At 41.8% G+C, this 27,577-nt stretch overlaps 1 protein-coding gene across 1 annotated transcript; it reads right to left on the reverse strand.

The window, feature by feature from the left end:
- Window positions 1-115: 115 nt before the first annotated feature.
- LOC101852881 (GMP synthase [glutamine-hydrolyzing]) lies at window positions 116-27,505 on the reverse strand. Its single transcript, XM_005109008.3, has 18 exons — window positions 27,401-27,505; window positions 21,925-22,016; window positions 21,587-21,678; window positions 21,030-21,144; window positions 20,598-20,695; window positions 19,167-19,270; window positions 18,266-18,459; window positions 17,805-17,970; window positions 17,017-17,168; window positions 16,306-16,366; window positions 14,901-15,013; window positions 13,833-13,938; window positions 8,465-8,580; window positions 7,932-8,057; window positions 7,101-7,216; window positions 6,520-6,673; window positions 5,410-5,559; window positions 116-4,432 (listed from the first exon to the last, which is right to left on the reverse strand). Exons 1-18 carry the CDS (start codon window positions 27,471-27,473, stop codon window positions 4,331-4,333), a joined length of 2,130 nt encoding a protein of 709 aa, XP_005109065.1. The 5' UTR covers window positions 27,474-27,505; the 3' UTR covers window positions 116-4,330.
- Window positions 27,506-27,577: the final 72 nt, after the last annotated feature.

Raw genomic sequence — 27,577 nt, forward strand, 5'->3', positions numbered from 1 at the left:
CGCATTTGCTTTGTCCAAAAGTTGCTTTTATCTCAGAACATCTTGAAAAAAAAAAATCAAAATAAGCACTGTAATATTAATATAAAACAAAGAAATATAGAGACTCATGCACGCAAAAATTTTCACCTGACATTTTAATGGCACACTTTCAAGTACATATTTGGTAGGCTCAACTTACAGAAACAGGTCAGTTACAGTACAGTACAGGAGCGACGCGACACTGGCATTCCAACAAGACAATAATCTCAAGAACAAATTGTGTACAGCAAGACTTCAGATAGGTCTCTCCCTAAGTAAATCATTGGGGAAGGTACACCAGAGATTTAATTACAATAAGGACATAATGCACGCATGTTAAAAAAAAACCAACAGCATATCGAGTGCTCAGAGTAAGACAACACCAGGTGTCACTTTTCAAAATGGCGTATAGTCGTTAGGCGAGGTCTTACGCTCCGCAGCCGATCTACATGTACGCCAAGATTTCAGCTAACTTCAGAGAACCACGACCCAACTCTTCACTCTTCTGTAAAGGAAAAGTCAGTCGCTGAGTAGCGGCAAATGCTAATTGACTGGATCACAAACAATCAAAAATTTAAACGAGGCAAGGGATTGGGGAGGGGCAATATATGCATCAGCTGTAACTGTGAACATAATGAATCAGGGTTCATAAACGCCAAAACATTGAGTCATTTCATTTCATTTTGAGCATGAATAAGACAAAGTGACAGAAAATATGAGAAGATAATCATGAGAGAGAGAGAAATGTGATCCACCAGCAGCACCTGCCAACCTCCCAAAGCTGTCCTTTATACGAAATGGCATCGGGTTCATAAGAAATTTACAGCCGGAAGAAAGCAAGAAAACAGACAGATACATCCGATGCAAAGCAGAGAAATGTGACTCTTTCCCGCTGACCTGTCTTCTAAAACTGTTCACATTCAATGTTACATCTCTTCTTTTAGAGCAGCCCGGACAAGTTCTCGGACAAAATCCCAGCCCTACAATTTTATTTTGCTTCTCACAGAAGAACCGCAATCAGATTTGCATAAAATTTTCCATTTATTTCCATAAATGTTTCCATCAGTCACACACTACGTTAATTTGCCTTAACTGGTTCGTCATGTAATCTGACACCCCCAACTCTGATTTTTAAGGAGGATTCTGAAGGGAAGTCCTCTTTGGTCACAGAGGGGTTGGAGGGTTGGAAGATCTGTGGTCATATAATCAACTTTCACACAATCAAAGGTCCCCAATGAAGTATTTCACCAGACAGGATTTTTTCACTTTTAAGACTGGGGGCCATGAAATGCAATGCAAAAATTTTAAGATGTTGTAATTTTCCCAAACACAAGTCAGAGGATTCAGGAGTTGACCACCGGCAAATGTGGCTTTTTAAATATATATATTATATATATATATTTTCCAATCAATATCATTAAAATTGTAAAAGTATATTATACAAAACTGCATGACTACAGAAAATACAAATTTCAACTAAAAAACCAAAAACCCTAAAAACCCAAACCCAACAACAAAGTCATAATTTCATGCAAGTTCATACGAGTCGAGGTCACTGGATGAAAATAATTCTATAATATCTATGCTAATAATAATAATAATAATAATTGCATTTATATTGTGCATATCCACTCCTTCCAGCACGCTCTATGCACCTCACAACATAATTACCCGAGCAGACCCGGAAACATTCAGAAGCATTTTTGGCTTCCAGGAAAGCATACAGTGCAAGCTGCAGATTACATGAGCTAAAACAAAATGACAAATTTTTTGCCGTCTATAGCCATTATGTACCAATTCCTGCCTCGGTGGTGAAGTGAGGAAAATTCATGTCAAGCGCCTTTTCCCCAAGGACAAAACATCAAGCCCCTGACGATATTTGAAACCATGACCTTAATAATGTTGAGACTCGGAGAGGCGAACCAGTAAGCCAGCAACGCAACGCACAAACAAACATGAAATCATAACCCAATTTATTCACCTGTGGCTACTTGACAAGAGAAAAAACCCAACAACAAACATGATGACAAACTCGACAGATACATGGGCAGCAGTCCCTGAGTCCAACAACAGGTTTGAGTTTGAGAGAAGAGACGTACATACAGACAGAAAAGAAGTAGGACCTACCAGTGGCGCCCTCCAGCCACCCGCCAATGATGAAAAACACGAATACGCCTTTCCCTGTAGACGGACGATGAACGAATGGGGTAACCTGACCTCAGCCACATCTACACTTTCAGATGTTGAACAAGAAAAAAACCAAACAAACAAACAGCACAGCAGGAGCAACGTTTCCTCAAGGAAGGGCAAAACTCACAGCAAAATAAAACACTAGTCCACCAAGTGGCAATCAGGAACATTTGTAAAGACAAAACCTGCAGATCTGGGTCCTGAAACAGCATTTCCAGCCAGCTCCACAATACAAATGATCTCTGTACCCTATTACCTTCCTTTCAATAGCACCAAGCTAGTGAATTTTCAAGTCACTTGCAACACAAATAGGTCAAATAATATAAGTGCCAAAGAGGTTGTTACTAGAGAGTAACGTACAAAGAAAAGGAGGAGAGATAAGGACCACAGATGCTCAATAGAAAAGAAGTAGCAAACCACACCAGAGCACCCGCCAACCACCCACTTGTTTATTTTGGAAAGTCTAAATCCAAGGAACAATGATCTAATATCCCTACTCCAACATCAAACAGTCTCCTTTACCTCAAGACAAAGCCTATCAATTCACATTTGACAGCAAGAACCTAACTGATGGGATAGTGATATACCTAACTGCCACTCCGGAATTTCAAAAAAGGAGAAAATTCATGTAAAGGCGCACCCATGCTCTCCGAAGGCCGGAATAAAACCAGTGAAATCCAGAGGCAATATATTAGACCTTTTGTCTTTGGAAGGGAAAAGTGTCATATTTGTTAACCATACTGAATAAAAATGTATTTGAACCCCCCCCCCCAATCTTTTAAGTTGACAAAGTAAGCATTTGACCCAGTTTGGTGACTAAAAATCCAGTGTTTGTTGCCAGCTAGTGTCTCATAATAATATTTCTTTCACTTTAGTCTTGTGCAACGATGTAGAGCAGTATCGGATTAAGGAGGCAACACCTTTGCCACTGTACTTGAGATTTTTTTTATCGCACCAAACGCAAAGTGCAGCACCCAGCTTGTTCAATTTTCAAAAAATGCACACTTCTGCTTTTTTCTCAATCCACCTCCATTTATTTTTGTATTCTGCATCAATTTCTCTCGAATTTCCGCCGTTATCAATGACAACCCAGCGCGTCATCGCCCCGATGCTCGACCGATACAGTCGCTCCACAATAAACAATGTGAAACTAGTGCTAGGCACAGATCGGAAGTAGGAAGCTACAGGCAGATGAGGGCAAGCCGAGTTTTCGTCTCACTCTCGGTTTGGTGTTTTCCGTGTGTTAAAAAAAAGCATCGCAATTTGCGACCAAGAGCGGTCCAGCGGAGGAAGGAGGAAAGTTGCCGGAAAAGATAAATGGAGTGGAGTTTCCGCTATTTAGCGGAAAAGTCGCAGCTATACTATAAATCCATCATAATCATCACCATCATTGCCTTTCTCACCCTGGGTCAGGGCATCATCCACAAGCACTTTTCACATCCCCCTATCCCGGCAGTTCTCACCCTCACCCCAGCACCGACCACCACCAACAGAATGTATCCGTCGTACTGATTGTACAAATGTCTCCACCATAACGATGGCCATACATCCTTAAGGTGCAACTTGTTTTTAGTATTAGTACAAGTTTTACGACACTTGTAATACAAATAGGCTATGTAAATGCTGAAGATTAGAGGTGTCGCAAGAAAGTAACAAAGAAAAGGAGGAGAGATTTAATAAGGAAAATAGATGTTTTATCGAGAAAAAGGAGCAAACAACACCAGAAAACCCGCCAACGTGTTGCTGGTTTTTAAAAAAATATTCCACACGCTCCCCCCAATCTTCTCCAATTTACACGATGCGAGAAGAAGTTAGCCAACAGAGAATCTAAACTATTTATAGAACATTCCCACTCCTCATTCTTATTGAGGTGTCGCAAACTGACCTGGGCAATGGGATTAAAACACACACACAAAAAAAGGGTGGACCTTATTCTTCCGATATGTCGCAAGAATGCCCTGAATATCTCGTTCCTTCCAAAGGATTTCACACCAGCTGCGACTTTTTGAAACAAAAGCCACACCAGCTAGCCAGTCAGTGGAGATTAATTTGGGACGCAACCAGTCACCGAGGCTGAGAGGTCAACAGAGTTCTCTCCCCCCTCCATCTCTCTCACTCCAAATCACTCCCACTCGGTGGTGCCTGGCGGTTTCGCAGTCAGGTCAAACATGACCCTGGAGATCCCGGGCACCTGCAGGATGTTCTCCACCATCTGACTCACCACCTGTGGACACCACAACACATTCTTGATCATTATGTCACTCAAATAATAGCAAAAATAATAACAATATTAATAAATAGCATTTGTATAGAGAAAAACTCTGCTCTACAGCAAGCTCTATATCTATTATTACCCCATCAGACCCTAGAACACTCAGAAACATTCTCAGCTTCCCGGGAAGCATCCAGTGCAAGCAGCTGATTAAGCGCCCTAACACTACCAAACTGGCAAAATCTTTCACTGTCTATGGCTGGGTACCCATTCTCGCCTGGGTGAAGTGAGAAAATTTGCGTAAAGTGTCTTTCCCAAGGACACAACGTCGAGTTCCTGACCGGATTCGAACCCATGACCTTAGGATTGTGAGTCCGAGAGCCTAACCTCTAGGCCACCGACGCCATAACTAAGACACTATTTAGATTTAGTTTTCCTATGAGTTTTACGGCACTTGCAACACAAATATGTCAATAGGGGTGTTACTAGAGAGTAACATACCGTACAAAGAAAAGAAGATCTGTAGATTTTCAACTCATGCCATTTTTTTCAAATTTGTTATTTCATTCTTATAAATTGTACAAGCTCCACCTACAAATTTGATATATCTATGTCCATGGGGCTATAATCTGAGAAGCAACTCATTCTGTCAGCACCCCTCACATCTATCGACACAATTTGGTCATGTAAGTGCTACAATTTGATCTTGGACTTTCAGTTTTAGTTTTACTCACTGAAGATTTTAAAGCACAGACAAACTTTTATTTGTAAAATTTAGTAGAAATTTTCCAACTTAAGTAAAATATATGTACTATACAGTTTAAAAAAAAAAGAAAAAAAAAGAAGATACGTAATGTATGTGCCATTGTAAAAAGAAGGAAACTTTTTTCTCTCTCCAAACTTCGCTGTCAGGGCAAAGAACAGACGAAAAGCTCGCAGAAGATTACCAAACAGGAAACAAAATGTGAAGGTCAAAGAGAGGCCCTGACCTTGGTGGGGAGGTGTTTGCCCGGCGTGGCGGGGACCCCCGTCATGAAGTCGTTGGTGATGAAGGTTCGGATCACCACCGACCGCTGGCATGACGGCAGATGCATGCTGGGATCTCGGTCAAAGTGGATCGGAATCAGCACCACGGGCATCTGGATGGGAAAAGGGAAGAAAAAAAACAACAAAAAAACATAAGAAGAAAAGTATGTAACATAACTGGAGAGAGAGATTTTGGTGGAGGAGGGGGAGGTTACTGTCAAAACTGCAAGTTTGTTTACCAGGCAGGAGCTGTTATTCTAAATCTAAGTTTAGTATTAGTAGAAGTTTTACGGCGCTCGCAACTGCATAAGGTCATATGAGCGCAAGAAGATTAGAGGTGTTACAAGAGAGTTAACAAACATAAAACAGAAGAAGGGGAGATAAGGATGATAGATGTTTGACAGGAAAGAAGGAGCATACCACACCAGAGCACCCGCCAACCACCCACATTCTAATTCCAATCTATGCCAAGACTGAGCCAACAGGGCAGACAATCTGGGGACAACTCTCCAAACAATCAAAGCCAAAGAACATCCTACGAAGAAGTTACACACAGGTTTGCATGACATCAGCTCAGACTTCTTTGTTTTTGGATCCACTGTCAGGGACACCCTCAGAGCTCAATCACAACCTGATCCTTACTCACCACTGACCCTCCTCCCAGCCACTCACCCACAACCTGACCCTCCTCCGAGCCACTCACTCACTCACCACCTGACCGTCCTCCCAGCCACTCACTCACTCACCACCTGACCCTCCCCTCACTCACTCACTCACCACCTGACCCTCCTCCCAGCCACTCACTCACTCACTCACCACCTGACCCTCCCCTCACTCACTCACTCACTACCTGACCCTACTTCCAATCACTCCCTCACCCACCTCGAACTCACTCACCTACCACGAAACAGTAAAGAAATCAACCGAGCAGTTTACAAAATAGGTTGGCGGAAAATAGAATCAAGTTGGCCTAAATTGGTACCAACACAACCAAAAATCTGGCAACAAACACTACCCCCTTTGTCCACACTGAGCAAAAGCGAAGACACTGTCCAATGCGTGCGCGGACTGACCTGAGAGATAGTGTTCATCAGGCCGGCCTGGGCCAGCGTGCGGGAGGCGTTGTGGTCGGCCTGTCGCAGAGTGGCCAGGACCCCGGTGGTCAGGAAGGTCGGGGTCACGTCCTCCACGGGGAACAGCACCGGCCCACCAAACACATACACCACCCTGGGGAAGGCAAGGTTCACTCACAAGTGTTACCACACTCGCAACACAAATAGAAGGTCAAAATTACATTAAAAAGTACGTGTTTTTAGGCTTCCATCAAAAGTGTTACCGCACTTGCAACACAAATAGGTCAAAAGTTACATTGAAATGTAGGTGTTTTTAGGCCCCCATCAAAACAATTTAGATCATTTTGGAGGCGGGCTTCAACCCTACCTGTCAGAGAAAAACCTGTTTTAACATTCCAGCAGAAGTTGAAAGATACTCTACACAAACATCTCTCCATTCAGGGACTGAACTGATGTTGTGGCGCAGGACGTGAATGACAGAAAGGCCAGGAAAAAAAATCAACACCCCCCCCCCAACTGACCTGTTGATGTTGTGACACACCTGTAAAATGATCTTTTCCCACCCCCTTCCAGTAACTGACCTGTTGATATTGTGACACACCCGAGGGATGATCTTCGCCAGCAGCATCATGTCTTCCCAATTCGGATCTTCCTCGCTGGACAACGCAGCCACGTAGCTGTATGTCCGACAGTCTCCCTGAAACAAAGCAGCACTCTCTTATGTCCGACAGTCTGAAACAAAGCAACACTCTCTTATGTCCGAAAGTCTCCCATTGTGTGTATGCGTGTGTTGAAGAAAGGTGTGTGCCACAAAGATAAGGGTAGCCATCTTGGGTTGAAGAAAGGTGTCTGCCACATAGACAGGCGTAGCCATCTTGTGTTGAAGTTTCTCCACAACTTTTCTTTTGATTGCTGGGCCTCTGGCAACTTGATGACATCGGCCAACAGCCGAGTACTATTCGGTGTCGGAATGAGCTTGCCTCTCCTAACATGTTTAATTTAAAGTCAGTAAGTTTTATGGTACTTGCAACGCAAGTTGGTCATCAAGTGACGAAGATTAGAGGTATTATTAGAGAGCAAAGTACAAAGAAAAGAAGGAGGAGAGAAGAGGACGATACTTGACAGAAAAGTAGGAGCAAATCATACCAGAGCATCTGCCAACCACCCGAGCAATGTACAAAGAAAAGAAGGAGGAGAGAAGAGGACGATACTTGATACAAAAGAAGGAGCAAATCATACCAGAGCACTTGTCAACCACCAAGCAGTTTACAGTCATAACGAAAAAAAAAAATCACATGTACTTCAAAAGACTGGTATATTCATGTTGTTCACGGCATTGACGCGAACCATCCACACTGAAACATGGAAAATTCACCACAAAAAAAAAAAAAAAGATTTTAGCGAGCCAATACCTGTACGCCGACACTCTTGATGGGCAGCAGCAGCGAGTGGAGTGTGGTCTTGGAGGTGATCCGCACCAGCTCCTCCTGCTCCTCGGGGGATGAGCCGCTCTTGATACGATTCAACAGTGAGTGAGGCTGGACACACACAGAGGATAGGGGGAGAGAAGCGGAAACTGATCAACTTTTGATACGATTCAACTGCGACTGAGGCTTGACACACAAGTAACGAAAACTGGTCAACTCTTGATACGATTCAACAATAACAGAGAGAGGAACTTTACTGATCAACGCTTGATACGATTCAACAGTGACTGAGGCTGTACACTGTGCGCGCGCGCGGGGGGGGGGGGGACAGAGAGAAATTTTACTGATCAACTCTTGATACGATTCAACAGTGAGTGAGGAGTGTGAGTGTGCATGCGCATGTATGTGAGTGAATGTGCATGTGTGTGTGTGTGTGTATGTGTGCGCGTATGCATGCATGTGTATGTGTGAGACAAGGCAGAAAAATGATATTGTCCCACCAGCAGACAAACACTTACAGTTTTGGAAGATGTGGCAAACGTTGTGATGATCCGGAGCACCACACAGTTTTCAGCGAAGTTCTTACACATGAATGGCTCTTCCGCACATATCACCCGGATTGCTAAACCTGGACCTGGAAGAGGAAAACATTTTAAGTATATCGCTGGTGGAGTGATGAAACCTCATGACCCGCATTTTTTTCGAAAATCGTTTTTTTGCCTTGAGGTCTTCTCCCAGTCCTTCTTCACATTGTGTCAAAAGCAGTGGGTTAAATTATAAAGAGAAAGTATGAAAAAAACTTAATAAAAAGCCTCGTATGTTTCCCCCCCATGATATCCTGGCGTGATGAAACCTCGCAATCCTCACCTGGTGCGCCGATCTGCTTTTGCGTGGAATCATCACTCCCGGTTTGAGAGAGTGGCGTGCTAATTCGAGGTTCTGGATTACCCTTCTTTATGAATTGGCTTAATGGAAGCGCTCGTAATTGACATTTTCTAGTGCGTTTTATATGCCTGACTGAATAAAAACAAATTTCATTCATTCATTCATTCATTAATTAATTCATTCATTCATTCATTTTATTTCCGTCAGTTCAGAAATTCAAATATGGTCATAAGTGAAGGAATTACTTTCTGTAAATCTATTTGAAATCTGTTATAGGGATGACTAACGCGTTGGTGAACAAGATGTTCTCATCAAGCACAAACGTAGTTAACACTTAATTTAAGGCAACAGTCCCACCTTGAAAAGACAGGTGACAATAGTGCTTACTAAGAACAATTGACAAATCTGTGCACTCTCCAGATGTCAACTGGCCATTTTGTTTATCAAAGAGAGGGTAAGGTTTCACACCTTCTCAGACTATGAATCCGCTGATTAGTCGAATCCTCCAGTTGTTGTTGAGACCGAATAGAACTGAACTTACCCATGTTCTTCTTGACCCTGAAGTCTAAAGAGAACATTGTGACAAATTTGTGCCTCAACAATACAAATGATATGGACATTTGCGTATCTGTTATGAATATCTCCCCCAACTGTGCTCGCATCACCTAGATTTTTACACAATCCAAGAGCTGGTTTGGAAACCACTGAGCAGGCCACGTTCCATGAATTGACCCTAGCCACCATGTCGCAGTCCTTTCTAGGGATGTGCCCTATATGTGGGGGCAAGGAAAGATCAGCATCACTCCAGACTAAGTCTGCACCAACACCACTTGTCACCTGATCTAGGAAACACAGCTCATTTGTGATGCCAGCATGAATGATGCTCCACAGAGGAAAAGAAAGGGTTTTCAGGAGTAGCAGCAAATAAGAGAAAGGCCATCCGTGGATCTGGACAGGAATACATAATGATTTAATGAAAAGCCCAGCTACGTCACTGAAACCAAACTGTGATTGCAAGAGCTGAACTCTGAAATGTTAAGGGCTCTCGGGGAAGACAGACATTCTAATTTTGATTTAGTGTGGTCCTCTCATGGGATGAAAAAAATATGTCCCTTTATTGGACTAGTGGACATAGACCAACACCAGAGGAGGCATTCAGAAACGAACCAGACAGAGCATACCTTCAAATACACATTTAAAAAGGTGGTCATAAGGTGCCAGTGTGTAAAGGATCTCCCTGCATTCAACTATTCAACTGGGTTGAGTGAATGATTTGTAAGAAACATTTTGAACCAATTATCAAAGGAACTCAGATATCTTCAAAATGTATGCACAATTCTGCCAAGGCCACAGGGGGTAGCCTCTCAACAGACTCCCCCCCCCCCTCAAAGAAGATAGATCTATGTGCGACCTTCGCATTATCAATGAAGTTGACAACGTGCAGGGGATGTTTGGAATGCGCACATTCTAGAAAAGGGACAGTGCGCAAGGAAAAAGGAACGAGACAAATCTGAAGCCATCAAATATCTCGCCAGTGATGAACCTAAAACAGCGCATGTTTTCTATGGATCTCAGTCTGTGCTTCTTACACCGAAACTGAATGCATCAGCCCTATATTACAAAACAAAGCTTGTCGTTCATAACTTTACGCTATTTGATGCTGCAACACACCAGACTACTTGTTACGTGTGGCATGAAGCAGAAGGGGGGCTTATGCCAAATGAGTTTGCTTCATGTCTTGTGGATTTCCAGAAGGAAAAGCTGGACTTCCAGAAAACTATCATTGACTGCGACGGCTGTAGTTACCAATACAGAAATGCCACTCTTGCCAATGTTTCTCTCAGTCTGTTTGCAACATCACATGATAGCACACTTGAACAGAAACAGTTGATCAAAGGACACACAATAGGAAGTTGACTGTGCACTCAACTATTGTGAGATCAGTTCGAAGAGCACACATCGAGGTCCCCATACACTACCTCCATTTCTCAGGATGGCAAGAGCAAAACCAACACTTATCAAAACAAATATTTGGATCATACATTCTTCAAGGATTATTCTAAGTGTGGAAGCTACAAGTCTATCAGACCAGGTAGAAAAACGGGTGATCCTGTCGCCACTAACATCAGTTATTTGATTGAAGTACACCCCAGACATGAACATCCCATCCAGTTGAAGCTGCATTTCAGTGATGAATGAGCTGACGTTCCCAAGGCAGGACACAGAAACATGAGGAGGTCCATCCTGCTACACCACTGAACACAGAACGTCTTACAATCCAGCACTCCAAGTATAATCACCTGCAGGAGCTTGAATCTGTTATTTCCAATATACGTCATCACTTTATGACAATTTACCCCATTACAGACCTGCCACTCTATGAAATCTAAAAATCAGGATTTTAGAGTTAAAAAATCAGGATCTGGTGAAAAAAATCGGGATCAACGGCAAATCAGTCATAAGAGGTACAGGGGGAAGGGGGGGGGGGGTCCTGGTTCCCTTTTATGAGGCAAGTATGCAAGGCAAAACTTTTGCAGGAATAAGTTCACGTTTGGGCCACTAAATAGAGGGAAAGCTGAAAGACAGCATATATGTACTCGAGTCGGAGCTGGATAGACCGGGGGAGCGCAGGTTGCAGTAAAGCTGAAACTTGAAACTCTCGTAGTCTTGAAAATAGCTGACACATAACTCTAATCATCCATGCAAAAAGCCCGCGTTTTCATATATTAATATTGTAACAACGTTTGACTTCTATCGCATATACACTCAAGGCACCCCCCCTCCCGGAAAAAAAGATCGCGCCAAAGTTGTTCATTTCTTTCTTTTTAAAAAATTCCTTTATCCTCAATTAGTACATGTATCACGGCACGCATTTAAAGCCCAAGTGTCAAAACAATATCCCCACCCCCTCCCCCCGGTCGTCCACACTGGTTAAGTCCCGAAAAACACCTCGACCAATGCGACCGGTGTGAATGAACTTTGCTGACCCCGACAGCCGACGGTCCCTGACACACGCGCTACTCACACGTACGAGTCATGTCATGAGATGCGAATGAACGTTTGAAAGCTCCACTGACAGGTCTTGATGATGGGCCCGGCTAACCAGAACTCAGACGAAGCTTGCTTATAAAGCAACGGCAGAACAACGGTCGAGTTTAGTTGAAATAACGTGCGTGAGTCCTCTACTACATTCGGCATAGATGCCTTAGAAAGTAGCGTTCCAAGTTCCTGCCGATAAAAAATCCAACCAGTGCTTTCAACCAAAAGAGATTGCAGAACTTTTTATATTTTTTTCTAAGAATTGGTCGCAACAGACGCAACGACAAAAAATCAGGATACTGGCGATCGAAATCGGGAAAATCGGGATGCTTGAGATTTAGGGCCAAAAATCGGGATATCCCGATTAAATCGGGATGAGTGGCAGGTCTGCCATTACCATTTATGGCTATTCATTATATTTTTTCAGTCCCAGGCATCATACTGGCCTTTTAGGGTTGTTTGTTTTTTAGTCTGCACGTACGTTATGCATATTTATAATTTCCCCCATTAGTATTCATCACCCACCACCTTTTTTGGATTGACTTTCTCCATTCGTTTTTCAAAGCATTTTGTGGTGTGCGTTTGTGTGTGTGTGTGTGTGAATTACATTGTTTTCTTAATAAATTTTGTAATGGACTGATGCCTTAAAACTTCGAAAAACATGTCTATATTTTGATCTAGATCCATTTCTTACCATTGTGAAAACAATCTACAGTACAACCAGAGACCATATTGCTGAGATATGCTATTAATTTGTGCTTTTTTTGTAAAATGGAAGTAACCAGATCTAATACTGGCAAATTATATTGAAACAAATTGCACAGATCGCTAATCCGTTTGAGGATTCAAACCCAAATTCTGCAGGTAACACAATTATTTGACTTCAGTTGGCTGGGAATCTAACTGTAAACTAATTGGTCTTGAAAAAATATTTTTATCACTTTGTGGCGTTCCAAACAAGGCATACTGCAACCAAATAGGCTGCGAGAAAACTATCAACCCTCAAACTCTGTCCTGATGAAACCCCGAACCCTCCCGACGGCCGACTACGAGGTTTCATCGCGCCAAAAGTGTTGTAATGAAACCTCGCATCCCACAGCATAACCATTTAAACAGTAGAAAAGTAATTTTTTTGCACTAACCACGTTTCTAAGGTGTTAACATTTATCTGTACCAACTTTGGTTTATATAGATCATTTTATTCACGAATAAATCAGTTTTTTGTCTCTCCTGCAAAATTTTCCTTTCTGGGGTTGCGAAGTTTCATCACTCCACCAACGATATGCAGACGCAAGTAAACTACCAAGGAAAGTAAATGACCACGGACTGAAACTGGACCTGCAAGTATGGGGCTCACAGGAAACGACATAAATCCTAAGGTAAAATAATAGTGATCAACACTTCACCAGACCCCTAAACACGTTGCTTACAGCATTGACATATAAACTACAAAAGCGAGGAAAGGTATAGATTTCTTTTAAAATGTAAGCTTTTTTTAACCCTTTCAGCCCTGCCTGTCAGGACCAACCAGGGCTGAGAGGGATGCAGCATCCTGCAGAAAGACTGAGATACTTGATAAAAATTCTTCCTATTCGGGAATCAAACTCAGGTCTCCTGTGTGCTACAGCAAAAAGCCTAACCGCTACACCACAAACGCCAATGATGAACAACTGATGCTCTAATACATTCACACGTAAATATTCATACACACGCACGCCAAGTGCATGAGTCACAGCTGTAATGAAGCATTGAGCATTTTCATGACGAATTACATTCTTTTGAGGAAATAAAACTCAGTGCAAGTAGCTGCTCGATTCAAGCACAAAATTTCCTCTGATGTGAAACTTCCATATAATCACATACAAAAAAAAGGTTTAAATACCACTGCGATCTGAACATAAAGATCATCTCAAAAAGCCCCCCCCCCCCCCCCAAGGAAGGGATCCCTCCCCCTTCACTCACCAGGGAAAGGATGTCTGTGCACCAGCTCCTCCGGCAGCCCGAGATCTTTCCCGATTTGCCGCACCTCGTCTTTGTGGAAGTCCTTCAGGGGCTCCACCACACGGCCCTACACAGGAAACAGAAAAGTTGGCAACTTTATACAGTGGTGTCCACTTACCAGCAACCTGGATGATAACAGCAACCCAGATAAGAGCAACCAATTCCTAACATCAACCAAAGCATGCGTAACAGAATTTTTCTAAATATACATAACCACCTTTAATGCAACCTTTTCCTTTAACAACCTTTTTTGCCTTAAATCGTCTTTAAAAAATTTTCTTTAGACAATTAAAAAACAGTGTGAATGAAGAAAAAGGCTTATACTTATAATTCCTGCGTGCCAGTACACTTTCAAAAACTCCTAAAATATCAGTTTTGCCCATTAAAAAGAATTAAACGTAACACAACCAATGTCAGTCACAGAGGCTCACAAAACTATTCTGGGAACAATAGGTGTAGAAGGTGCCTCTGATGTGGTTATGTCAAATTAAAAAGCCAGTAAGAAAATACTTTTAAAACACACAGTGGAAATTGTCCAAGTTTGAGTCTGAACAAAGAACACACATCCACACAGCGGAGTTTTAGTAAGAGCACATCGACACAGTGACAGTCATACAGTACAGGGAATAAGCAAGACAGACAGAAACAGGGAAAGATCAGAAGTAGGACCTACCAGCCAGCCCCTTCAACCACACACCAAATTGTCCAAGACGGCCGCCCACTGTTGAGGATAAAAGTAGCTGTCTTATAAATGCTAATTCTCACTGGCAAAATCCGGAGCAGTCCCAGCAGAACTCAGGCTGCCAGGCAAGATTAAAAAGCAGGCACGTCAACTTTTTTTCAAATTCTAACCATGGAGACCCAACAAGGTGACATGACTTCAGGTGGCCTGACATCTAACAAAATTACACAAGTGAAACTGGTTTTGCTGACTTCCAAATCCAGGACAGTCTGCTTGTACTTGGGGCCAGTTGACGATCTACAGGAAGTGACCGACGCTAACTGACCAAGCGACCAATGCTAACTGACCTGTGCCCTGAGTTCTCTGACCAGGTCTGTGTCGTTGTGGTGTGTCTTGATCGCGTCTGCCTTCCCACTGGCCATAGCAGACGCACTCTCAATAAGATCTGGTCTTAACGTGCCTGGGAACAACAAAAAACCCAAGGAGTCAAAGCAGAAAAAACCCATAAAAGTAAGTACATTCGAAACTAATGTTTGTTTTTTTTTGTTTCTGTAAAGAGTTTTATGGCGCTCGCAACTGCATATAAGGTCATATAAGCGCGCGGGACACACCTAATGTTTTCAGTTTGTAGGAAATTTTGAATTTTGCCCGGGTGGCAGCCGAAGCCTACTCTTATCGATTTTAGACCAAGGGATCTTTAACGTGCGCAACTTGCACACGGGGCCCTCCGAGATTTTTCGCCCTTGTCCGAGAAGGCTAGGTGTAGATCTTTCCTACCAGAAGATCAGGGGTGTGGCAGAAAGACAGCAGTAAGGAGGAGCCAAGGAGTAGCAGTAGAAAGGCTGCAGAAAGAGTCAGGAGCCCAGAGGAGGGGGCAAAGGAGGTGAGGGGGTGGGGGCATAAAGTGGAAATGAAAGCAGACAACAGAACATTGCTAGAGAGCAGGAAAGGAGGTGAAAGGTGACAATTTTAGAGAAGAAAATTTTTTGGTCGCTACCCGGATTCGAACCCGGGACCTTTCAATGAGAGGCCAACACCTTAACCTCTAGGCCACGAGAGCCCCCTCGAAACTAAGATGGCCACCCACTATTGAGGAGGAACGCTGTTGTCTTAGACAAGTGGGTGTCTTGGGCAGTGTCATTCACAGTAAAAATCAGAAGTGTCGTCCGTTTGTACAGGAGATTGTCTTCTACAGGTGTTGGTTCAACCAGCGTCCGCTGTCGTCACAGACAGCCTTGTACCAGCCTCCCTCTTTTACCAGTTCCTTTGTCACGTTTTTGTCTCCTGCTCTTTTCCTCATTTCTTCTCCTTTGTTTTATAAATATTCTCCTCTGCAGATGTATTATTGGTTATCTTCAGATATTGACAGATGAACTATTATTGTTATTATCATTACAACTCTCCACACATGGCACTGAAACAGAACTGACCAGAGAAGTACAAACCAGAATGAAAGAATCAAAATAATGTCCCCATTGTCAAGGGCTATTTACTTGAAAAATGGGATAATTTTACACACACCCTTTCCTCTAAAAAGCAACATTTTATCATTTTATCACAAAATTTCAGCTGTGATTCCAAGTTCAACTAATTCAGAAGATATTTGTCCATCTAATTCAAGCAAAAATTTTAAATCAACATTTTCATCATTTCTTAATAATTTTGCGAAGAAAGATCAGATCACCGCAGAACCCCTCACGCCCAATCAAGCCCTCAAATGTCACAAGAAGGTAAAGCAAGCCGAGTACCTACCTTGTCCTAAATAGACATCCTCTGGTTTCAAGTTCAACTCATCCACAACTTCATTTGCAATCTGGAAGGGAAATGAGACAAAAACTTTCTAATCTGGGTGAGTTTTGAAGAAAAATAAATTGGATACCGGTACACTAAACTTACTCAAAATTTTATTAAACCTCAAAAGGTAACAACGAATCTCAGTGAACTTTCTTTTGCCACTTTCATGAAACATAGACCATAAATCTGGAAATTATCAAGAAATAGGAACGGAACTTCACAAAAATTTGAGAATATAAAAACTCTCCATGAAATGGGCATGACGTTTTCCTTACCGGTAGTCTGTCTGCTTGTTCTGTAAGAGTTGAATATTCTAAACTATTTTTTCATAACAATGCTGACACTAACCAGATATTGCCGTGCTATACTGAGAGAACTTTGTCCCACATCTCTAAATTGTGTCGCAGTCACAGATTTCATTTGTCAGTAGAGGGGGAACTTCACATCGGATGTCAATGGGACTTAGGGAAAATAACTCAACATTTAGGAAGATGCAGTAGCAAACAAAAAGACAGTTACAGACACAACTAATATGGGGCTAAACAGAAAACAACTACTGAAAATAACAACTTCTGGAAACAGATTTCAGAGAAAACAATGCAAAAATTACTCTGGAAAAACAGTATCTCTGCTTCAACTAAAACAAACGGATGTCTTTCAGAAGCTTACCTTCATAAAAGTGTCCCCAATTATTTTTCTCTTATCCTCGGGATGTGTTGTTGTGTTCAGTGTGTTAGTTTTTCTCTTTCTGGAGGCGTTGTCGCTTCCCTCAATCGGCACCGTTGTTGTTGCATTGTAAAACGTATGAGACCCGCGGACGACTGAAAAAGTCCAAAATACACACCGATGTAAACAACCACTGAATAATAAAATACTGAAAGTAGTATCATGGTCAACCAAATATCAAATGAAACTTCCCTTGCACACACACACACACACATGGAAACAGCATTATGAGAAAGATACATATTTATATGTGGCTGCATATCTCAAATTCGTTTGACCAAAAATCAGGTAGTACAAACATAAAGATGGGAAAAGAAATGCGAACATTACTTGGTACATGTAGTAAAAGTTTGTTTTTGTCAGCGAAGCGCAAACACCTTTCGTCCCTGCAGCTAGGGGGTTCCCATAGTTTAACTACAGGGGAAGCAGAGAGATAAACCTGCCATGATTTTACATGTCGCAAGAGGCAACTGAAGGTAGGCCTGGATTCCCAGAGAGAGAGGCGGGAGGTGGAGGACCAACTACCTGACCCTGTAAAAGCTAAACAGTCACAGAAACGCAAACACAAACCAAAAAAAAAGAATTTTTCCATCTTGGGAGACAGAGGAGCTTCTACAGTCATGAGGCGAACCCGGGACGGGGAAAGATGGAAAGTGTTTGTTGGTGGCCTACACCCTGACCCAGACAATAAAGGGATGAAGATGATGATGATGAGATGATGATGCACACACCTCTGACTTTGAGGCCCAAGTTGTTGAGAGACTTCTCCACTTCTTCGCTCTCCTTCTTCCGCATAAAACCGTTGTCGATGTGCACAGCAATCACCTGATCCTCATTCAGAGCTTTGTGAAGTAGAGCAGCACACACAGTCGAGTCCACGCCTCCACTTAACAGCATCTACAACAACAAAAAGAAGCAAAATAATAATTTAAAAAAAAAAACCAAAATTATGATAACCAAAATCACATCCTTCTTGTGTGCACAGTACACTTGGAACAACTTCTGCATCTTCTCTCCTCATCATTCAAATCAGACTTTTTTTTTTTAAAAGCCTATTGAAAAATTTTCCAGATAGACATTCCACTGATAGAACATGACACCATTGACATGACCCTCCAGCTGCAATGACATTCTAATAGATGGTGTCTCACTCTAACCACAGACCTGCTCATTCGGTCAAACGTTCACTTACTAATACTTTGTGGTCTTTGACGGTCTCCTTGATGTACGTGACACACGCCTTCTCCCGGCTGGTCATGGTGTAGTTCCCGCAGCACTGGGCAACGTCAAACAAGAAATTCTTGAACATTTGCTGGCCATTCTCCGTGAGGTCCACCTCCGGGTGAAACTGCACGCCATACAGACGGCTCTTCTCGTTCGCGATACCTGATCGAGATACACGTACATGAATTTCATTAGAAATATTGTTCATGATAATAAAATACGGACAAGGATTTCATTTGCTATATTATTCAAGATAATACAGACAAGAATTTCATTAGCTATACTTGTTCAAGATAATACAGACAAGAATTTAATTAGCTATACTTGTTCAAGATAATACAGACAAGAATTTAATTAGCTATACTTGTTCAAGATAATAACAGACAAGAATTTCATCAGCTATACTCTCCTAGTTCCAAGCTAAAATAACAGCAAAGCCTACAGTGGGAACCATACTGTCCTAGCAAAACAAAGTGTGGACAGTCAACTTGCTCTAATGGCCACCTACATAAGACAATCAAATTAACTGTACAAACAGCCTTTTCCCATTTCCCCCCTTGAGTATTTTTTATACTATGATGTGTCTTTGACAACCTTTTTCTCCTCAACAGCAAGTGGCTGCTTTGGACAAACAAATTTCACTGCATTTAGAGGGTAAGGACTTGACACTCTCCTTTTCAGTGTGATCAAATTTTACTGCAATTGCAACACAAATAGTTCATATAAGTGCCGAAGATTAAAGACGCTACTAGAGAGTAATATGCAAAGAAAAGTAGGAGAAATAAGAATGATAAATATGTGATAGGAAAGAAGGAGCAAATCCCGAAACAGCAGGCGCCAGCCAGCCACCGCCAGTCTCCCCCCACTACCTGCTATGAAGTTCCCAGAGTGAGCGACGGCCTTGAAGCCGTCTGCGACTTGCGTGATGCTGTCTCCGTGGGTCAGCAGCACAGTTTGTTTCTCCCCCAGCTTCCTGCAACAACAACAACACAGTCCACATGGAAACGATGAAAACTGCACAGCTGCCAACTTTTCCAATCCAAATAAAAAACAAAACAAAACAAAAAAAGACAATGAATTGCGCTAAAATGGCAGCTTTTAACTATTCCAATAAGGAAAAACTGGCTGATCACCGCTCAAATCCACTGAATCTGATGCCTAGTGTACCCTCAGGGTAATAACGTCTGTTGTTGAGACTGACATGAGCTCTAGGGTAGGCCCTGTAGTTCATATGGGTCAATTTTTTGGGGGTAAGTGTTCGACAGCACTCGCAACTGCATATGGTTATATGAGCATGCAGGACACATTAAAGATTTATCAGTTTGGTAGGAATTAATTTTGAATTTTGCCCAGGTGGTAGCCGATAGTGCTGGGCGGCGAGGTTCCCGGTTGTTGGAAGCTAGGAATCATAGGAATCGACTCCGAACCCAATTACTTACTTTCCAATGATGGGATTTCTTCCTGTGATTACATGGTAGCTCCGAACATCTTTAGGATTTAGGAAAACCTTGATTTCGGAACACTACATACGAAGCATCAAAATTTTACTTTTCCAAAATTTCAAAATAAAAAAAGAAGATTTTACAGATTAAAGTAACTGGTAACGGTTGGTTTACGTAAAAAGGAGTCGGAACTTTTCTTTCGTAGAATTAGTCTTGGGAATCGGTTCCCGACTAGATTCTTTGCCCAGCTCTAGTAGCCGAAGCCTACTCTTATCAATTTAAGGACCTCCAAGGGATCTCTATTGTGTGCAACTTGCACACGCGACATTCCAAGATTTTTTTCCCTTATCCGAGCAGGCTAGGTGTTAGGTTCATCATATATATTTTACACTCTAGGGTAGGCCCAGAAGTTTACATGGGTCCTATATTTTACAATTGTTGTATGATTTGCTGGAGCTGGTGTGTAAAATAGATAAATTTGAGTAGCAATCAATTGAAAAAAAGTCCTTTCAATGTTTCTGTACGGTTTGGACTTTTACGGGGGAAGGGGATGGGGGGTGTAACTTTTTGGGGGGGCATAATTTGACCAGAATCCACAGTGACCATCGAAATCAAACCCATTCTTCTCATGACTGCATGTTGAATCAGTCATACTGTGCCAAAATGGTAGCTTTTGCCCCTTTATACTGCGGAACCTGGCTGGCCCTTATGTGGTATGACCGAACTCACTAGGCACATCTGTGTACAACATGTCACCTGAACAAACATCTGTGTACAACATATCACCTGAACAAACGTCTGTGTACAACATATCACCTGAACAAACATCAGTGTACAACATGTGGTACGACATGTCACCTGAACAGGGTACAGCTGGTGTCCACTGTAATGTCAAACTGACCGTCTTCACGAGCATCTGTTTTCGTAACCTTCCCATTGAACTCTTTGTTTAACATCTGCGGAGAAAACAGGAAAGAAATCAAGACCAAAATATCAGAGGAACAAACTAAGCAAAAGAACTCACTGTAACAACTCTGGATTAGGAAAAAAATTACATTATAACCAGCAACCATGGAGGACAGCTCCACTACTTTTCACATGCATTTGAACAAACGATTAATTTTGTTTCAACAAATTGATCCTGGTGTCCAACTTACCATACCATTCTCTTCAAAAGTACACAAATTCTCAGGGCATATCTACAAAAAATCAAACACAATCAACACAGAGTCAGCAAACATAACACTGGCCTCTTCACAAGCTGTCAAGCACAAATTCCAGAAGACATACCTGAAGGCCATAGCAAATTCCCAGAACAGGTAAGCCACACTTGAAGATATCGGGATCATACTGAGGAGCTGTAGGGTCATTGACAGAGCTTGGCCCACCAGAGATTATGATGGCTCTGCGAGAGAGAAGTTATTCCTTATCAAAACATTACGAAGGACTTGGCAAAGACAAAGTGTGGCTCTTTCAACCACTAAACAAATACAATTAACCAGAACAGCGAATGCCACCATCAATTCATGTTTAAAGTTTAAAAAACTCGGCTGGCTGTCACTGAAGATATCGGGAAATGTGTTTCTTCAGTGAATGCTCCAATTTCTCCGGCATCTACTGATGTGTGATACACAGGTTAACACAAATAAACCCCCTGTGCCATAAATTAGCATGTCCTCAGGGTTACCCAGGGCAGAATCAAGGTCACCATGTTATCATGATGCTGGCACGGGGTCTCTGTGGCATTGCTAAGGATGCCCTTATGACAAATAAAAGAGTGAAAGCTACCAAATAAAAAAGATGCTGAAAACTTGTATACCATTGTAACCATTACAAGGCCTACATACCTGTAGCCTTTTTCTTTGATGGTGAAGGCTGGTGTGTCAAGGGGTAAGATGTCGCACTCAACTTTGAGTTCTCTCACTTTTCTGTCAATCACCTGCAACAAAACAAGAACGGCAACATGAATTCTTCCCTGAGATAAATCTATTCTAACGTTTTGCTCTCAGAGACATCCTGATGGACAATCATCATGTTGCTAGAAACAGAAAACAGACACAGGAAGAAGCAATTTCCACCAAAGCAAAATCATGATGGAATATCAAGTTACACTTACAATTATCCAACTCAAAAAATACAGATTCAAACCAGACCAAAATTAAATTTATAAAAAAACACAACTTACCTTTCCATACTGGGCCCCTGCATCCAAAATGGCAACCCGTTCCTGAGAGGAAGCATCCCCATTTACATGTTTACCAGAGTCCCCATTCATCTCTGAAACAAGAACCAAATGAAAAGTTAGAAAGTTGAAGAAACAAAGTCCATTACAGCTATTGAAAATAAAAAATACAACAGAACATAAATGGACAACACAAAAGCAATGTAATACATCAATAGCAGTTGGCCTGTTCACACTAATGATATGCAGACAGATTGACATGAAACATATGGTCTGAACCATGACTCATGATCTTTCAAACTTTGCCGACTTTCAACTGTTCCTATCAGGAGCACTATTGTTAAGAGTAGAGTAAAGCCGTAAATAGAACACAATTTGGCAAATGGCCACTGATTATATATTTGATTAGCTCAGCCAGATGAATTTTTAAAAAGTCATTATTCAAATGATTATTCTGCTGTGAAGATTTGATTATGTGACAGACGTGCAGATTACAAAAAAGGCACCTTTTTTGGTTCATATTCGCACATAAAATATGTAACAAATATAGTAGAGGGTATGGACTGGTTTCTCTATATATTTTCATTCATTTCAAACAAACAAAAAAGAACATATAAACTTTGAACTAATCAATTTAGAGCACTGAAACTTGGTACGGTACCATAACTTTTCACGTTCGACGCAATCGTGAGCATGGATTTTATCTGTATGCAGCAATATTACCTTTTTTCCAATCTCTACATGAAAAAACGCTCCATGTGGAATGATGGCCTAAGAGGCTTGAAAATGATTTATTTTGAAAATAATTTTTTAAGTAAGGGTGAATATTCTCAAAATATAATACAGTTGAACCTGTCTAAGATGGAATCACAAGGGAGCCAGAAAAAATTTCCGTCTTAGATATTTCCCATCTTACAGAAATTTAGGGGGAGAGAAAATGAGGTTCCAGAGGCCCAGCCAGTGGGATTAAGGGTCACTTGCCTGGTTGGCAAGCAGTGAGTCGTCAAAACCTCACATCTCTCAAGTGCTATCCTAGCCTCTCTGATAATGGCATATGCAGACCTGCCACTATAGGAAATCTAAAAATCAGGATCACAAGGGGAAAAAATCGGGATTTGGGGAAAAAAATCAGGATCAATAGCAAATCACCAGGGTGACTGGCAGGCTGACTCAAAAAATTTTCAGGGGTGTCCATAAATATAAATGTGTTCATGTCCTCTGTGTGTGTTTAAGTGTGCGTGTGTGTGTGTCAGAGAGAGAGAGAGAGAGAGAGAGAGAGAGGGAGAGAGAGAGAGAGAGAGGGAGAGGGAGAGAGAGAGAGAGAGAGAGAGAGAGAGAGAGAGAGAGAGAGAGAGAGAGAGAGAGAGAGAGAGAGAGAGAGAGAGAGAGAAAAAGAGAGAGAATTATTTTTTAAAATCCTGAAATATCATGTCAAGGACCCTTGTCCAAGTGTCTAAACCCCCCCCCCCCCCCCCCCATGTCCCAAAAGCTGCTTCAGTCAGAGTGCATGATCTTAAGTTGACCACATTGACGGATGGTCCCAGACACACACGGAACTCACACGCTGAAGTCATGTGATGGGAGTGCACAATTGAACAAGTCTTACTAACAGGTTTTGATGACTGGCCTGACAAACCAGAATTTGGACAAAGCTTGTTTTAAAAGTAACAGCAGAACTATGAATAGTATTGATCATTTGCATGTCACAGTTGAAACAGTTATCAGTCAGGCCATCGTCAGGGAATTCTGAGTGGAAACAAAAGCGAAAGTAGATCTTGAGAATGTCCCAAGTAGGAATGTCAAACTGGTACTACTTCCATTATAGTTGGTGAAATGTTATGGGTTTAACGCCCCTATCAACACTATTAGGCTATTTAAGGGGCGGGACCTCCTAGTTTAACGTCCGTCTCCGATAGGACCGAGCCAAGTGGGAAGTTCGTGTAAAGTGCCTTTCCCAAGGACACAACGTCAGACCGAGCTGAAGCTCGAACCCCGAAACCCGCAATCTCGATCTCATGATTACGAGCCCAGTAGCCTAACCATTACCTAGGCTACCGACGCCACTTCCATTATAGTTGAAATAACATGTGCGAGCAAAGATCCAACACAACTTGGGGTGAGTCAGCTACTAAATCCAGCATCGATAGTTATGAAAATAGTGCTCTGAGTTCCTGCTGATGAAAAGTTTAATGGGTGCTTCTCCCAGCAGAGAAGAAGGAAGAGTAAGTTTTCAGAAAAATCCGGCGCAGCAGTACGGCACAAAAAATCAGGACAAGCGTGATCGAAATCGGGGAAACTGGGATTCTTGAGATTCGGGGCAAAAAATCAGGATATCATGAACAAATCGGGATAAGTGGCAAGTCTGCATACGTCAGTCTTACTTATCCATTGCGACCAGTTCTTGCATCTCATAGGACCAGTGTTACAGAAACAGAAACGATTGAACATCTTTGTTTCCACTCTTAGCCCAAACCGCCAGTGTAATAAGCATGGAAAACCAACGCCACCCTTCCCATGCATCATGTAACAAATTCACAGAACTTTTTCTCTTGGATGGCAGCACAACCAGGGTGGCAGGCATAGGTCAAACTAATTTCACATCTTTGGCTTCTGGCTACCACGAAAGTTTCAGTGCTGGAGCACCACTCGAACACTTTCACAAGCACGGATGAGATTTCCCACGCGCAACACCCTGACCATCTGCACCACTCATGGCTTACATCTACTCAAAAGTCGCACATGGCGGCATGGCATAAAGGTGAGAACCGATGGAACCAAAAGTGATGTAGTTTTGTTTCAAATCAGGGCTGAAAGGGTAAAGCATTTTTCATTATTCATAATATAGAGACCGGTAAAATGGTAAAAACAATCTGAAGGGAAGGAATTTTCCTTTTCATTTCTGTAATAAAGCAGATTTCCATTTAATAAAGTTAATTAATTTATAGAGGAATTTATCAAGGGGGCAGCAGGGTGATTCTGTTAGCACAGGCAATTCATACAATTCAATATGTTAATGGTATAAATGATGCAATATTTATGCCTTAAATGTACGTTTGATCTCTTCCGATCGCTTGCCAAGTTTCAAGTTTAAGACCATATAAGACGCCATCTTTATATCGAAATTGAAGCTCAGAGAGGGTCGGGTAGCCCCATTGTATATATTGGTGTGTACCCTCTGAACACAATAGCACTGCGCATCAAATCCCATTCGCATGCAAGTAAGATGGGGATCAACTTGACTAACTCTATTTTTTCTAACAATGTCGACTTAGACTACAAATCGACTTAAGTACACTGGATTCTAAATTTCTTTACTCATATATATAGGATACCCACCCATTGTTAAGGAGAAAAGTGGCCGTATAAGACAGGTGGCCGTCTAAGGCAGGCAGGACTGATCAAGGTGAAAAAAAACCCCCAAACCATTCTTTTCTAAGGTCCCAGCCGAAGATAGCTGCATAGTTGTTTTCACAGGGTTTTATTTTATTTTATTTTTGTTGCTGCTTTTGTGCATGGGTGACAATGAAATGAAATGTGTCTGACAAGGAGGACCAAGTGCTATATTATGCCACCACTCTGAGAACGAGCGACGTTTCTGTCTCAAGTTCAAGTTGACGTCCTTGTTACTTTGTAACTTTGTTACAGACTGGGTAAACAGTGACCACTGATCTCACTTACGATTTGTGTATGAGTTCTGAGTGGGGCTTATAAATTATGCGTTATGAGGGATCACACGCTTTCACTAGCAGCTGAAAATTTGTTACCTATAGGTCAACACTAGCTCTCACTGGCAAAATTGAGGGCAAACGAGGCAGGGGAAGGCCCAGAACAACATACTTAGGGAACCTGAACGAATGGGAAACAGGGAAAGATCAGGGAAACGTAGCTTTTTTGAGAGCATCCGAGCAAAGGAATGAAAGGAAAACCATGATCCCTGATGTCTGTCGCAAATCTGGCACTGGATGATGATGATGATGATAACTCAACAGTGGGAGGGGCCTACACAACAAGATTGGTTGGAGAGATACCTAACAATAACGACAGGTGGTTGGATTATGACGGCTCGCCCAGAACACCAGGGGCCAATGCATATGGCAAAATGTACCGGAGTCACTTAGGTGGCCGTCTAAGATATTATACATATTTAGAGGGTGGGGATAAAGTTCTTCCACTCAGATCTAAAACTGTGCAGCCTAACTTAGGAACAGTCCTGGTTGAGTTGAGTAGTGATGTCCCGGTTCAGAGGGCGGCCATTTTGGCAAAATCAGCTTGAGAATCCCAAGATTTGGCGCTTTTTCGGTAGTTCCCACACCGCTAAATATTTGGAACTAGATCTAGATCTACTATAGTCAGGCTATGTTTGATGCACAGCAAGCGAGAGATATCAAACCTAACTGCAAAACATCAAAGAATAAAATTTCCATATTTTTAATAGGTCAGGGGAGCTTGAAACCTCCCTACTCTTTGGGCTAATACCAGCGAATAATAGTAATTGGGGAGTGGGCAAAAAAGCAACATCACATGAATCAAAACGTAAATGAAATAAAAAGGGTGGAAAAGAAAAAACAGGGTGAGAATAATAGATCTAGATCTAGATCTATATCAAGATTTATGTGGAGTATTCTGAGAACACTCACACTGTTTAGTTTAGTTTAGGCCCCAGCCCTATTTTCCTGTATCTCTCTATAGCAACATCTAGCATAGAATCTAGATCTAGATCTCTAGATCTAGTCTAAATAGACTCTAGCCAACTATAATAAGGAAGGACTTCCGTAACGAGTGATCACCCCAACAAATACAAAATAGAAGAGATCTAGAATCTAGATCGAACCCTACTCCTCTATTCGGTGATCTTATACTTTAGCACGTTAAATTCCCGACTCAGACCTTCAAAACTTTGAACTGGGCCTAAAAATGAGCAAACTACCGTAATTTTGTCATGAACAGATGGTATAACAGTGGTTTTCGGTCTTCCATCATGATTTTGGAAGCCATTGAGTATAAAATCTAGATTAGATAGATCTTGTTTTACAGTGGTCGCTCGTTACGGAAAAGGGAATAAAATCAATTGAAGAATTTAACGTGCTAAAGCTAAAGTATAAGATCACCCTCTATTCTACTCTGTTTCATAGTGGTCGCTCGTTACGGAAGTCCTCCATATAATAAAAAATCTAGGCCTCAGAACTTGGACTTGTAGCGTACTCCTTGGAAGGAAGATATATTTATAGATCTAGAATCTATATTTATTTTATTTGCTCTTGCTTGCTAAATCGACATTTTTATACTGAATTTATAGCAGAGTCGAGGCTACACTAGATTTTAGAGACCAAAAGAAAAGTAGCAGTGCAGTGCACCAAGCCCAAGAATACGATTTTTAAGTGTTGCATTTGGTTTTGAAATCGATTAGGGCAGAAATGTCTTGGCCTAGTTAACTTATGAAAAATTTAGAGCTGTTCAGTTATTTTCGAAATGACTGAACCTGTTGCTGGTGGAGCCGACGTCGCTGAGGACTTGAGCTGTAAACAACAGAAAAGTTCGTGGAAAGGGCACATGTACAGAAGAGCGGTATCGGTATTGTTATGTCAATACATCGAACACAAACACATGCTCAATACCCTGACAAATATGCGCTATCGATACTAGTTGTATATTTTTC

Source organism: Aplysia californica, unplaced genomic scaffold, assembly GCF_000002075.1.
Source record: "Aplysia californica isolate F4 #8 unplaced genomic scaffold, AplCal3.0 scaffold00742, whole genome shotgun sequence".
NCBI lineage: Eukaryota > Metazoa > Mollusca > Gastropoda > Aplysiida > Aplysiidae > Aplysia > Aplysia californica.

What these genes read in the sequence shown, in the direction of transcription:
- LOC101852881 (XM_005109008.3), bottom strand. Translation starts at nt 27,473, where the DNA reads ATGTGCCCTTTCCACGAACTTTTCTGTTGTTTACAGCTCAAGTCCTCA. An exon ending in GAATTTGCTATGGCCTTCAG is followed by an intron (nt 20,696 to 21,029) that starts GTATGTCTTCTG and finishes TTTTCTCCGCAG; the next exon opens with ATGTTAAACAAAGAGTTCAA. An exon ending in TCAGAGAACTCAGGGCACAG is followed by an intron (nt 13,939 to 14,900) that starts GTCAGTTAGCAT and finishes TTTCCTGTGTAG; the next exon opens with GGCCGTGTGGTGGAGCCCCT.